Here is a 14,839-nt window from a genome sequence, read left to right on the forward strand (position 1 = left end):
TAAAATGATCTCCATAAATTCTTGCTTTGATTCTTTCTTAGCTTGAATAATTTCTATTATAAATCAGAAATAATTTTTCTGATTTAGACTATGCAACCCCTAGCAATGAGAGCTTTTCAGCAACTGTACCCAGGCTGTCTGTGATTGTGTATTGTGTGAAGATTTGGGTTTCTGTTAGGATAAGAAATAGCATCATTTTCCACCTGCTGAATTGCTACTAGTCGTTGCCTCATAACTTTTTTTCTCCATTAGCTGCACTCCTAGGAGTGGAGCTAGATCTGCCAAACCACATATTTGCAGTTCTTTAACAATCACAGTCATCGCAGCTTAGTTGTGATTTCCTAACTTCCTGATCTTTCTGCCAGATCTTTCTACTCAATAGACTGTTCCATGTTTCACTTCTTACTTCTTCCTTTTTTTCCTTTTTTTTTTTTTTTTTTCTCCCCCCTTTCTTAAGACTAAAAGAAGGCAGCAACTCAAGCACCATCCAGGGAGGTAGCAGACTTATGTGCACAGTGACCGAGTCTTAGCGTTAGTGTTCTCCTGGTACTCTGAGCAAAATATTTTTTTTGAGTGCTACTGAATTTCAGAACAGCTCAACTCTGCAATACTTCCTAATTCTACAGGATAGTGCGAGGTAGCAAAATTCCATTAAAAATTGTTATCCGTGCCTTGGCAGTATGCAGTGAGAAAGACAGAAAACGTGCATGTCTAGCCAGGGCAGTCTCTATGCAATTTGCCTTAAGACCCCCTGTTTCCATTTTGATGATGCACAAATTCCAGCCTACCTCAGAAATCTGTGCTTCCAGCTTTAGCTGCCTGAGCTACCCCCTAGGCCTCTTTGGCATTAGAGGAGTATGAAACCTAGTGTACCTCAGGAGTGGAAATACAAACTAAGAGATGCAACTCTAATGGAATAAAATTTGTCCCTGCTAAGAACTGTGATCTGTACCGCAGTCACTTCTCTCCAGTTCTCCAACCAGGTCCTATTCCATGGCAGCCAAGGCCTGTCCACACCTTCAATATGGTGCCAGGAATATTGGGTTTTATTATTAAAGAGCCTATGCTTACACCACTATTTTCACTTTCCTTGTTGTCTTTTCCTTTGTCATTTCATTTATCTTGTCTCCTGTTTGTTGTTGTTGTTGTGTTTTTTTGCTCCGGCAATTTGATTTCCTTTGGGATGGTTCCTTTTGTGAATGAAAGGAAACATGAGATCATCAAACTGGTATTTTATTTTCCCTTCATTGCATGTTCTCTATATTTTATCTGGTTTTTATTTTAAATTATTTTTTTCTGTATTTTATGGCATGTCTGAAATCTGTGTACTTTTTTTGCTCAGTTGCATATGAATGATCACTTATTTGTACCACTGTATTGTATTCTACTTTTCCAAAAATAAATAAAGTTTTCTGGGGAAAATAAATAATGCAAATATTGGCAAGGTAATGCATTTTAATGCCACTTAGAAATTCAGTTTAAATCTAGCATTGGATATCATAAGCTGAGCTACTTCATTAACTAGTGCCTTTAAATCAGCAAGTCAGTGTTAAGAATCAGGCATCTCAGTGTGCAGAGTTTGATGGTATGAGATGACAAAGCACAAATGGGAAGATTCAGTTACAGTAAAGGAAAGAGGAGGATAAATGAATTGCCTTGTAATGGAGCTGGCAAAGCTGAAAGGGCATCTTAACTAACTCAATGTTGCCTTTTTACATGATGAAGGAGGAGGATTTTCTCTTTGGAAGTCCCACAGTGGAGCAGACAGTCTGTAACATCTGGGCACAGAGTGTGCTTATCCACTGAAATGAGTAAAATTTTGCTATTGAGCAGCCTAGATTTGCATCAAAGCTGTAATGGATTTAAAAATCCTCGTGATTAAAGACACTGAGCCCGGGCTGTGCTGGCCCAAGCAGTATTGAAGCGTTCCAGGGCAGTTCCACCTATTTCCCTAGGTGCAAGGAAGGGATTTTTGTGTTTGGTTTATTTTTGCTCAGAGTCATGATAAAGCAAACAAACAAACAAAACAGGTTAATAGAATTCTTAAGGTTGTGATCTGGACTTATTTAGCTTAAATTGCAGGGGAAAAAAAAAATTCTGAAAAGCATATAAAAAAAATGACTGTTGTAGTGCAGGGGATCCTAAAAGAAACAACCTGTTTAAAGTTCCAGTTTGGTAAAGAAATTAAGTACTTGAATAAGTCGCATTGCGTGATCTATCCCAGAGAATTTCTGTTGTTATCCATGTGCTTAGCATGAGCATATGTATTTTACTAAATTGGAATGCCTGTGTGCCTAGATTCTCTTAGCTTCTCCACAAAATGTTTACAGAGCTCATGTTTGTATGGTTGATCTCAGCCTACAGTTTTTCTTTTTTGGTTTTTGGAGGGAATAGGGGGTATTGAATGTTCAGCAAGAATGAAATCGTACATTTCAGTAAAAGTTTAAAATAAAAAACATTTTTAAATGACTGTTTTCTCTTTTTTTTTCTTTTTTTTTTTTCCCCCTTTTGTTCTTATGGTTTGTAAAGTTCTCTAGGCTGGGATCTGCCTCAGTGTTCAAGCATGTGTGTTAAGAAAGAGTTTGATCCTGACCTCACTTAACCAATCTTAAAAATGGCATTCATTTTACTGGTAGAATCAAAGTTTAGTTACTTTGAAAACAACATTTATAAAGCACCAATCAAAAGCTACTTGTGCACTGAAGTGAATTGATTAATGGGTTTACTTCTTTTTTTTTTTTCTGCAGCAAAAATAGTTTAGGACACAGAAGAGAGGATAATTTAAATTTAAACCGCTTCTTTTAACAGATGCGGACTCGTATCTCATCCTGAAGGAAAAAAATATTAGCAACTTGCCATAAAGTGATATTAACTAGGAATATGTAATTCTTTTTATCCCTTTATTCTAAATCATTTTATAATACCTCAAATAAGCTCTCAGAATTAGCAAAATATTATGGAATCCTAGGTGCTAATATTGTATCAATTGTATCAATTCCTCTGTAAACCATCAATGTTTCTTCTTGAGCATCTTAAGTTCAGAACTGTATTTATAGCCATTTTTGTAGAAAAGACCCAGTTTACCCCATGTACTTAGTTTTCAGAAGTATTTAGCATCCAGCAGTTCTCTTCTGGAAACCGGTGGCCAGATTTTCTATATGCTGAGGTCTTTTAATGATTGGGCTGCTTCTTTTCTCAAGCCAAAATAGGAGCTTGTGCTGATGCCTAATGCCCTAGATGGGGATACTGAAATCTTCTGAAAATTCAGTTTCTAAATGAAAGAGTTATGGCTAATAGACCAGATCAGTAGTTTTCTGAGGCTTTCAAATAGCTGGAAGAGAAAAGAGAGGCTGTGCAAGACAACTGCTGGTGGGTGAGGTGCAGCCTGCAGAAGCATCTCCTTGTGTCTCCTGTGCCAGCTCACTCGTAGACTCCTGATGCCATAGGAAAAATGGGGTGTTTTGAGATTTGGATCCGAAGAGGCTGGAATGGTCGAGCAGGGTGATGATAGAGCAATCTGTTATGCCTGGTGCTCCAATAGAGTACAGCAGTCCATTAAAGTGGAGCACCACTCTGCTTTGGGCTCAGTAGAGTGAAAAATTGCATCCCTTATGGACTAGATAATAATTTAGAATTTAAAAGCTTTTGAAAGCAATGTAAATAATCCCATTAATTTAAGGAGTTTTGGAAGAGAATCCTAGTGAATTTGATCTTTATTTTGTCAAAGAGCACTCTGTAGCTTCACAGAGTTGGTTGTTGTAGGTGTTACAGGTGAACTCTGAAAACAAAGTATTTTTCAGGGCTATTTTCCTCAACGTTGCAGTTGCAGTGGCTGCAACTTATTATTTCAAACAAGAAACACAAAAACACTGTTTGTTAAAGATGCCTGTTTAAGAGAGTGCAATATTAAATACAGTATTAGCCTCATTATTTTGATCCTTCTTTTTCTCCCCCCCATCTTCTTTCCCTTTTCTCTCTGGAGATGGCCAATGATGTGAGGCTGGGCCTCAGAAGCCTGGTGAGAATTTAGAGCGAATATCCAGATAACTGGTTTGTTGTTGAAAATGCCTGCACAGACAAATCCTTGCAAGTTTTCTCCTCCTCTCCCCACCCCCTGCCCTGAAACTCCTTTGAACGTGGCCTTGGTGTTGTTGTCCATGCCTGTGACCATACTACCGTGTGCAGCGTGTTCACTTCGGAGGTTTCCCCATGTGCAAGCTCTCCTTTCTCCCGAGAGAGTCCCTTTGCAGAAACGTTGGCATGCTCATCAGACACCTCCCATCCGATGGTCCTGCATTTTGCTGCTTGTGTTGGAAAACAGTACTGTGCATTGTCCTACCATCCTGTCTCTTTTAATCTCATGAAAACTGTGGAAACATCTGTGTAACGTGGACCAGCCATTCATTTTCTCTGTGGTGGAGTTACCAGAGTCTAATGCTTGTGGACCAAGATTGGTAAGCATTTTGAAGCTTGAATATCTCAGCATGAGATCACATCCCCCCTCTTGTCGTGGGTGACAAACAAGAATGCTAACCCTGCCTTTTGAATGTGGAGTATGTGGAGAATGTGGGAGTGCCTGTGGGGCACTCATGGTTTCCCTGATTTCCAGCTCATGTTGTGTGTCGGTGTATTTATTCACACAGCACCATGTCATGGGGGTGCCAGCTGAAGAGAGAGGAAAAAAAAAATCAGGGCTGCAGGTGATAAGGTTGTTTAAATGGGCTTGTTTCATTGCCCTGATGGGCAGCTTGCTCTGTGGGCCTTTCCTGGCTAAGTTTGCAGGTCTGGAGAACGGGATGGTCATGGCTGCTTGTGGAATTAGATCCCTGGCTAGAGATTCCCTATGACCTCGAGTTAGACCTGGAAAAAGGAGATGAGGCCAGTATGGGAAGATAAGGACCACTTCGTGAAGCTCCTTGCTACTGGAGCAATTCGTTAAGTCGGTGTCACATTATTGATCTTTGGCCTTTTTGCAATATATTTTTTTTTATCTTTACAAATCATGAGCATTTTCTGGCTGCGGAACGATAGGAGAAAACTTTGATCATGTATTTGGAAGGATTTTTATCACATTGATATAATCTTTGCAGTACTTTTTTCTCACTTTTTTACATTTGCTTTCACTTAGAAAGAAAAAGGACTTTTAATATCACTTATAAAAGAATTCCAGCTCTCCAGGGAAGAGGAGAGCACCTCCTAATGAATAAGATGGCCTCTTGTACATAATTTCTGGTGAAGTTTCTTTTTTTTCTTCTTTTTTTTTTCTTCTAAGATTACTCATGTATTGAAATTAATATATTGCAAAACTATCTAAACTATCTCTTTTATCCATTCAGTTGGATATAGCAGACTAATGGACCTCAACCAATGTCAGTCTCAGTGCATCATTCTAGTAGCTGTTTTATGGCTGATTTAAAATACATGGTATTGTTTCCACTTATGAGAGCAAAAGCTTGATTGCAGAGTTGAGCCTATTTATGAAAGCAGTTTTTCAAGTAGACTCTAGAGGTGCATTTCTACTTATTTTTAATAAGATACTGTTATGGTCAAACTGCCATCTAGCAGAGTACACTCAAAAAACACTCAGCAAATTTTTTATGTAACATTAAGTGCTATTTGACTAGGTTAGTTGCTTGTGTTAAATTAATGACAGCAAACATGCATCATCACTGCATCTGTTGGCACATCTGTCCACACATCTCTGCGGTGCCCACTGCAGAATCCCTAGAATAATAAGCATGGGAAACTGAGTCGTATAAAAAAAAAAGTTACTTCTTTTAATGTAGCACAATGCTATGTTGTTATTGTAATTGTTTTGCAGTACATGTGTAACATATATCATGGCTGGTTTTTCTTTCTCAATAAGCCAATTATGTCTGCTTTTGCCACTCTGTCAGAGCATCCTGGCATAAATTAGAATTACAGCTTTACATATCCAGTAGATGCAGCTGAAAAGAATGATAATGACCCTGGATGAACACAGAGTTTTGAAATAAATCTTCTCTTAAACAAACGTACATATGTAGAGCTGTCCCTCAGGCATTTCTCCTTAACAAACTGAATGCTGAAGTCAGTGATGGCTAAATCACCACAGACAGAGCTGGGGGGAGCTGTCCATTTCTGCACGAATTAGGAGGAGACTCTGTGTCTGAGGATGTCTGACTGTGGAAACTGTCTGTTAACACTTAATTTCTCAGCTTTGTTTTTCAATTACACAGTGTGTCCATCTGAGCATGAACGTGCCTCGGAGACTGCTTCGCACATCCCATCTTTTTGTAGCCATGGCTGCTTTCCTGTCGGAAAGCACACGTGAGTTAAGAGGTGTTAGTAGGTACACACGGTGCTCGGGCACAGAGGGTCTAGCCTGTGACCTGGTTAGGGTTGGAGGCGGGAATATCTGGCCAAGCCTGAGGCTTGGAGCAGATTTTGAGCACCTCTGCTTATCATAAAATTGCCTGTAGTTACTTTCTTAAATAGTTCTTCCAGGGAATGAAAACGCAGTATCAATATTTTTCTTGTTTTTGTTTCATTCTCTGAGAGATAATCCTTCATATTGTCAACCCAAAGCAGTTACAAACAAACAATACAGAAATGCTCCATGACTGATGATTAAGACTCTAAAAGACCTCAAGTATTTTTTTCTGCATGTCACTTGAGACTTATTAAGAACGGCATTAACAGCACGGCATTTAATCCTTGGCACAGTTATCTGCCTCTGTCTGGGAGGTATCAGCACATTCACGATAGTCCCTCAGTGCCTTTGCCTGTCTGCTTGTTTTGGCTGCATTTCTGAATTTTCAGTGCTTGGTATTTAGTGTCAGGACTATTAGTCTTTTCCTCTAGTGCAGTGTGGCTTTTTGCATGTGTTGGATGCAGATGCAATTTTTGTCAGTTTGACAGTTTTTGTCACCGTTTCAGGAGACTTTCTCCAGATATCTGACCCTTGCTTTGCAGAGGGGATTGTCTCCTGCTTTGGATTTACTAAAGCTGCTTCATCAGTTTCTGTTTTCATCTTCTGAGGTGGCTTCTCTTGCTCCTAGTGATGAGAAAAATGGTGAGCAAGAAGAGGCCACCTTAGTTTCTTTACCTCAAAGCTTCCCTGTGAAACCTCCAGGCACGTTCGTACTACCTGTGGGTGCAGCGACAGAGGCAACGTCTGGCCAGCAGCAGCCAGCAGCTCCTCTCCAGCACTCAGGGGGATATTTCTCACATTTCACAATGATAACCAGCTCCAAACCTCCCGGGTAGTTTCATATTCTTCCAGTGTGATGGCCAGCGTGCCTCTCATGGAGTCCATTGCCCAAAGTCACAGAAAGTAAGCTAGAAAAAATATTGTGTACTCTTTAAATCATCGTGCATGCATTTCCGTCTGAGCCTGATTTCTCGCCACAGAAGAAAGCTTCATGTAGGAGGCCCAGAAAGGAGTCGTGGTGCCTCAGGCCAGCTGCCACAGGGCTCTAGTCCTTCCTAAGCCACGCAGGAGAGCAGCAATCCCTGATCCAGGGAAATGCCTGTGTCTGGGCACTGCCGCTGATGGTCAGAGCTACTGAGCCCCGCTGTCCTGGCCAGGTGCCCGGGATGAGTCAGAAACATGTCTTTCATTTGCCCTTTGGGACTCAGACTCGCTGAGGAAGAATGACATTTAGATTGGTATTTATGATTGAGATAATTTCCTGACCAGCAGCAATATTTGCTTAGCTGTTTTCCTTAGGCTTGAGGCGGATAAGCTTGTGTTTATAATTCATTTTCTTTGCATGTGATATTTTTCTTTCCTTTCACTGATTAGTTTCTTCAGCTGATCTATTTGGAGTGTAACATTAATATTGAAAATAAAGTTATGAAGGCAATCAAGGAAGAATATTTGATCTCTTCTGGCAGCACAGGCATATACATTTATCCAGTGTAGCAGTGTGTGAAAACTGGAGTTGAATTGACATAAGACATCAGAGATGTGACATATTACAGCATTAAGTTTTGCATGTCAGGTATAAGAAGGAGAAAACCTTTGATACCTCTGCGGTCACAGAGACTGAAGTATTGAGTTTAGAGCCAGTTCATTCCTCTTTTAAGGATAACAGCACGGCACAAGATCTGGGAACCCACGGGAAGGGTCTCAGCCCTTCACAGACCCAACCATCCCTTTGCTGCACTTGGAGCCTTTCCAGGCCCTCTCCCTATCCAGTTCTCCTGTTGGGTGCCTGCCAGCAATTCCTCATTTAGGATTTAAAGTTATTACCATTCCTTATCAAACATATTTATTACTTTTAAATAATAATTTGTGTTAATTGATACCATTGGATTTATTATTTCTTGCCAGAGAGAAATGAATCCAGAAAGAGAGAATTAACGGCTGCAGTGTCAGAAAGCCTGAAGTACTAGGTAACCATTTCACAGTTCTCCTCTGGAGAACAAGAGGGAAAAAAAAAGAAAAAAAAGGCCCTACCAAATGCATGAGAAGTATGGCAAATAGTTCATATTTAATGAAAACGATGGAAATAAAAAAAAATTAAATGTTAAGGAAACTATCACTAAGCCTGCATCCTGGAAATTTTATATTGCAAGCTGGTTTTCTAGTATGTAAGCAAAAACTAATATTTTCCAGGGTTTCTGATTTTTATCTTAGTTTTTTAAAAAGCAATTGAAAAAAAGATTAATTTAACATGAAGACAATTTTGTTCAAAGCTTGATATTTTGTTTTTTAGCTCACCTTCATTTAATAAGACAAAGAAAAAGGGAGGAACCTTTAAAAATCTGATTTTATTATTCCTCAGAGGTAGAGTTGTTTTCTTTAACCTTTACAAACATTTGTTTTAATATCAGAAAGAGAGAATAATGTGAATGTCTGGGCTCTTCGAAGACAAGAGAAATTGTCTCTGATCTTAATAAGGCCAGAAAGTTGTCCATAATGCAGAATTTTTCAGAGTTAAAGGTATGTAAATGAAATACCCATTCCCCCACCTAAAAAACAAATCTCAAACATTTATTCCTCTTCTTAGTCAACTGCTCTCTAATTTACAATTTATTTATGTTTATGTCTTAAAAGAACAAAGCTAAACATACAACAAGGATGAATTCATCCTTTGAATTATGTGATCCTTTGAGTACAGATGCTGCAAATGAAGGGTACATTTCATTCACAGATGCATTTTTCTTCTGCAAACAGCTAATAACTGCAGGCTGCAAGTACAGAAACGGTGGCAGTCCCACTGGGCTGGCTAGTTATTCCAATCACTTTATTTTTGTTCCTGCAGCAAGGCAGCATGGAATGCACTGAGGATGTGTTTGCAGACAAAAAGTACAAACAAATAAAACGTTGATATGTGTTTTCACCTGAAGGGATCTGATGGAAGTATGAGTATTTGGTAAAAGCTAGTAACATGAATGAGTCATGAAGATTTCTCCGAAGTCCTGTTCAGGGAAATCTGTTCTCCCAGTATCTGCTTATTTCTAACCTGAATTTTCTGTGTTTTCCTTCTTGTGTCATAGGGCTTAGCAAGAATATGAGTCGTAGAAAACTAGCATGTAAGTTCAGGCATGTAAGTAAAAGCTGGTAGCACCCTTGATTTGCACAGAAGAGGAGTCCCAGACACCTCGAGGAGAACCATATTATGGGCTAACTCTGTGGAGTCAGCCTCTTTAGACACGATGTCATCATGCACTTCCGTAGCAGAAGGCTGCAGATGAGCAAGACACTGTAGCAAAGCTTTTATTGCTGGACAGAAAACAGCTGCCAGTGCCCAGGCTGTTAGGCAGCGTGAACCTGCGTGTGTAAGTAGAGCTGCTGTTCCCACCTGGGAATAATGTAAGAACTCTTCCCACGCTTGCCCCGCAGCCCACAATTTTATTTCATGGACTAGAAACAAATAAAATCTATGAATTAAATCCATGTAATCCTCTGGCCTTTATAACACAAATCCTTTATTTACTAACTGCAGAGTTTATGAAAGAGCTTCTTGTCTTATCTTTGGCTTAGTGCATTGTCAAACTTATTGAAAGAAGGGGCTGATAACTCAGGTATGGCTGGTTTTGAAATGGACTGTAAACTAATGTAGCTGCAATAGCTATCTGATCAAGCACCGTGTGGTCTCCTTCTGCCACCAGAAGCCTGTTTTTCATTTATTGTTCTTTGAATCCTTCTAATTCAGAATTATTGGATTAGAGGATTTGACTGAAAAAGCAGTATTCAAAAAAAAAAAAAAAAACAAGGGTGAGTGTTCTTGGTGAGGAAGGTGTTATCACCAGAGTTCCTGGAAGCTGCTCTGGAAGTTGGTGGGATTTTTTAATGTAAATGAACTAGTAATATGAATCCTCTTTCCATTGACTTACAAAGGATGTGCTTTCTGCAGTTTCTGGGCAGCTGCTCTCTAGCCAAAACCAGTGGGGATTTAAACTAAGCTAAGGACCCTATGGTAACCTTGTTACCCACTTCCAAATTCTTGCAGAGATCCACAAATCCCATGGTTCCTTAATAATGCAGAGGTGCTTTTCAGTCACAAGGCTAGACTCAGACCTGTGTTGGGCATGCCTAGGAGCTGAGGGCTTGGGAGTCGGCTCGACCTTCAGCTCACAAGGGCAGCTGGAGGCAGCGGGTCGCACTGGGATGTTGCTGCAGTTCTGTGTGCTCCGCCTGAACCCCCCCAGGAAAAGACAGCAAGGTGTGGGCACCCTGAGGTGTCTCCATTCCCAGAGCCTCCTCTCTGGTGTGAGGCAGAGCATCTTTAAGGCCCCGGGTCCTTCCTTTAAGCAGTGTCCAGGCACATCTAGGATGCCCCGCAGGTAACATGCAAGCTTCCTAGACTGCCCCATTCCTAGGCTGGGGCTGCCCTGGCCATGTGGTACAATTGCAGATTTCTGTTGAATGAGAGGGCTCCTCCAGTGCCAGGGAAGCTTGGCTTTTATGGATGCTTTGTAGCTAGTCTCTTGTATACTGTGCTTGCATCAAGCCACTGCAGCTGCAGGTCACCGCTGTGCCATGTGATGTACAGGGCAGTGATTCAAAATGCTGCCTTTGTTTGGGACACACCAGTAGCTGTTACGGCCAGGTGTCTGACATTACCTGGCAGGTTAGCAGGCTGCTGTCGTGAGCGTGGCGCTGGCGGAGCGAGCGCCCTGCGGAGCGAGTGCCGTGCCGCCTGGCGCAGCACAGGCGCCGCCGTGGGGGCTGCAGCGCTGGGCAGCCCTGCCTGCAGCCAAGTTGCACACGGGGCACCAGCAGGCAAGGGCACCCAGCGCTGGCCCTGCCGCCGGCCCAGCTGCGTCCCGCAGCAGCAGGTCCCAGCTCTGTGATGCACCGTGCAGCCAGCTGCGACCCGCAGCAGTGCCAGGGCGCCTGCATTCGAGCTGTTAGGGCCGCTGCAAGCGAAGGGCGGCCGCGCTTGCACTCACTGTGCTGCTTTTCTCCTCAACAGGATAAGGAAGTGAACCTGGAGCAGGTGCACAGGCGCATGAACAGCTTGATCGATGAAGACATCGCCCACAAGCAGATCTCGCCGGCGTCCATCGAGATCTCGGCCCTGGAGATCGGCGGCATGGCGCCCGCCCAGACCCTGGAGCCGGTGCGCGAGTACCAGAACACGCAGCTTTCCGTGAGCACCTTTTTACCAGAACAGACGGCGCACGGCGCCAGCAGGACACTGTCGGCCGCGGCGGGCAGCCAGCTGCCGCTGCCCCTCAGCAGCTCGGCCACCATGCCCTCCATACAGTGCAAACACAGGTCGCCCAACGGGGGCCTCTTCCGGCAGAGCCCCGTCAAAACGCCCATCCCCATGTCGTTCCAGGCCGTGCCGGGGGGCGTCATCCCCGAGGCGCTGGAGCCCTCGCACGGGACCTCCATATAGCCACCACAGACAGACCCACAACCAGCAGAGCTTTTTAATACCACATTTAAAACAGAAAAAGAAAAAGAAAAAAAAAAAAGAACAGACTCTTACCTTTTTCTTGTATATATCTGTAAATAACGAAAGAATGAAGTGGGGTAAAAGTGTATTTTGAATATTCCCAATTTTCGAAGTCAGTAAAAAAACAAAAAAAAAGCAAACAAAAGTGTATGAATGACTTTGTAAATTTTGTTCTATACGAATAAAAAGGCAAACTACTTGTGATCGTTCTCAAGTGCCAAAGAAGACCAGTTACTGGGACTGAGGGCCGTACAATCTTTTTTTTTGTGTGGATTTCAACATTCATTTGTTCATTTTTTTTTTAAGAGCAAAAAGAATTTACCCATTTCTTGCTAGCAAAGTTCACCATATTCAGACGTCTCCTCAGAACCCTGTTTTATAGTCAAGCAAAGCATTGACCATTGTTTTAAGCCTGAATTTTAACTAAAATCCAATAAACAGAAATAAAAAGCTTTTTTCCATCCAACAAGGATTTAAATTTCCACGCAGTTTCTAAGTTAAAGCACAGGATTATTGAATTGTGTTTTTGCATGTGTTCTCTGCTGTGTGGCTCTTTTTATTTAACCTTCCGTATTATATATATAATATATAACATATTATATATATAAATGCTTTGGTAAGTCAGAGGTTTCAGGTTATGGGTGAAGCTTTTAAGAAAAAAATGCCAACATTTTTTGGGGTGTCTTGTAGACAAAAGAAAATGGGGAGGAACCAATGGCTTGCAGGAGCTTGCAGGAGGGCAAACTGGAGCAGAGAGGAGGTTACAGCATTAGGGGGACGCAGCCCTCTCTTTTTGCCTCTGTCTTCAGGATTTCAAGGAATTTCTGCATAACGGATGCAGAGCATTCTGTTGAGGTCATACCTTGAATGACAAGGCTAAGTTCATAACTGTAAGCACAGCTCTGCTTTATTTCCATTGATTTTATAAAGAGAAACATTTCAATGGTCGTGCCTATCGTCTTGGTAGAAATGGCTATAAAATGTCTTTTATTTTTTCTGTGCAGCGCAATCAAAGGATAGAGAAAGCAATGCATAAAGCTAATGTCTTGGTCTGCAAATATTACCAGTGTTATTTCACATGACAAAAAAAAAAAAAAAAAAAAAGTCAAAACACATTGTTTCCTTCCCAAACAGTAGTTTGAATATTTGAGATAACTGTTTTCTCCCCCTACCTCCTGTTGTTGCTAATGGACCATCACTAGCTTTCACAAATGGGATAATTTATTATCTTCTCAAATATATGACTACAGGTAGGTGGTAAATTTCCTTTGTTGTGGGATTTCTTCATTTTATTAGAAAACTGCTGTTTGGAAAAGGCTTTTGATCTGGGTGCAGCAAAATCACTACCTTCATTAGGGATGAAAAATAGTCTTTGAGCAGACATAAAAATGCAGTCACGTGCCACGAAAGTCAGCAGATTATATGGGTCATGTTTTTGGATAAATAAAAAACTTCCATTGATTGCCTCCTAATCTGATTTGCATAATTACTCAACAGGGTTTTTTTTATGAGATGATAAAGTCAATCAAATCTGTGCTTTTTACAGTTTGAATGGAAGGGAGGAAAATACAGTGAGACTGTGATGCAAGGCTGGTGCAGCGCGCTCGGCACGCTGCCGTGCCCGCCACGGGGGACAGTGGTGCAGGCAAAATCCTGCAGGCTTCATTTGTCTCTGCTGTCAGGCTGTGGCTTGGTGAAGACAGTGCGATTCTGCTTTCTGGCACAAGTTGCGCTCTTTGCTTCAGACTAATTAAAAATGAATCATATATAGTCAGCTGACACCAACTTGAGATCTTCTTACTTTCTCTTTTAGTGTGTAAGGGTGGTTTCACCTCTCCAGCCATGCTGCATCTCACTGGTTCTCCTGAAAATGCCTCACATGTTTCAATGCTTTGCAGGATCACAGCCAGGACTATCAGGATCTTGCAGAATCAAACCATACAGCTCTCCCTCAGAAAACCGTTTAAGCATCAAGCCATTTAGCAAGCAGCTGCTTTACGCACAGGCTGAAGCATTTTGCTGATTAATGAGGATTTAAATGCGCCTTTCAAGTTATATATGTGACTAATTTCAGGCAGGTGAGTGAGCTTACCAAACTACCTGGGACAAACCAGATAAACCTGTTGTTTAACGCTGAACACCGTAAGTGCTTTGCTGCACCAGGGTCTATAGCATAAAAGTAGCAATCCGCAATGGGTCTGTCACTGCCTAGTAATTATTTGTTTATTTGAAAGTTAGTAAGTCAGAGATTGAGCCTGTCAACCATGACAGGAAGCTGTTAAATCTTTCATGTGAGAGTGGTTTGGTTTTAGATTATTTAAGCAAATCACCATGTTCTTCTTGAGCATAAACAATGTTTCTTTCCCCATAAATTTCAGTTTTCAAAGTAAATGCAGAATGTATGATTTCCATACTCTGTCTCCTGTTTTATATTTATAACTTCATTTTGACAATTCAAAGCATTCACTTTCTATGCGATATATATTCACTATATATGCACATGGTTATTCACAGATGAAGTGAGAAATATAATTTCCATGTGTTGCAAATGAGCGCAGGCTCAGAGCTCTGGCAGAGCCCTTCTTATGTGCACCACCTGCAGATTTGACCCTTCATTTTTAATATCTGGCAAGGCAGAGTGAGAAAATATTGCACATCTTCCTGAAAACAACCAAGACCAAACCGTGCCCATGATTTCAAACAGAATATCACACTGAGTGTCCATAAAACTGGGGATAATGTATGATTCCAAACATCACAGTTCTTGCAGGAGGACTACACAGCAAAGGCGGTGCCAAGTGACACTGAAAGCAAGTGCCTGTATTTCATTATTTTGGTGCCTCGTGCAGCTGAGCTGCTGCAAAGTGAATTCTGTGGCACAGCACTGGTAATGTGTCTGTTAGTTTAGGAATTATTCCATTTTCATATAAAAGGTCAGCTTT

The 14,839-nt window shown here is 41.4% G+C and overlaps 1 protein-coding gene across 2 annotated transcripts in view; it reads left to right on the plus strand.

The window, feature by feature from the left end:
* GRID1 (glutamate ionotropic receptor delta type subunit 1) overlaps window positions 1-12,456 on the plus strand; it is a 411,120-nt gene extending 398,664 nt beyond the window's left edge. For both annotated transcript variants that reach the window (XM_026043010.1, XM_026043009.1), the window contains one exon: window positions 11,409-12,456. In XM_026043010.1, the coding sequence (XP_025898795.1) occupies window positions 11,409-11,837 (429 nt within the window). In that variant the 3' untranslated portion in view covers window positions 11,838-12,456. The remainder of the gene's footprint in view (window positions 1-11,408) is intronic.
* The last annotated feature ends 2,383 nt before the right edge of the window (window positions 12,457-14,839 follow it).

The sequence above is a fragment of the Nothoprocta perdicaria genome, unplaced genomic scaffold (genome assembly GCF_003342845.1).
Source record: "Nothoprocta perdicaria isolate Ctin4 unplaced genomic scaffold, notPer1 scaffold_32, whole genome shotgun sequence".
Taxonomy (NCBI): Eukaryota; Metazoa; Chordata; class Aves; order Tinamiformes; family Tinamidae; genus Nothoprocta; species Nothoprocta perdicaria.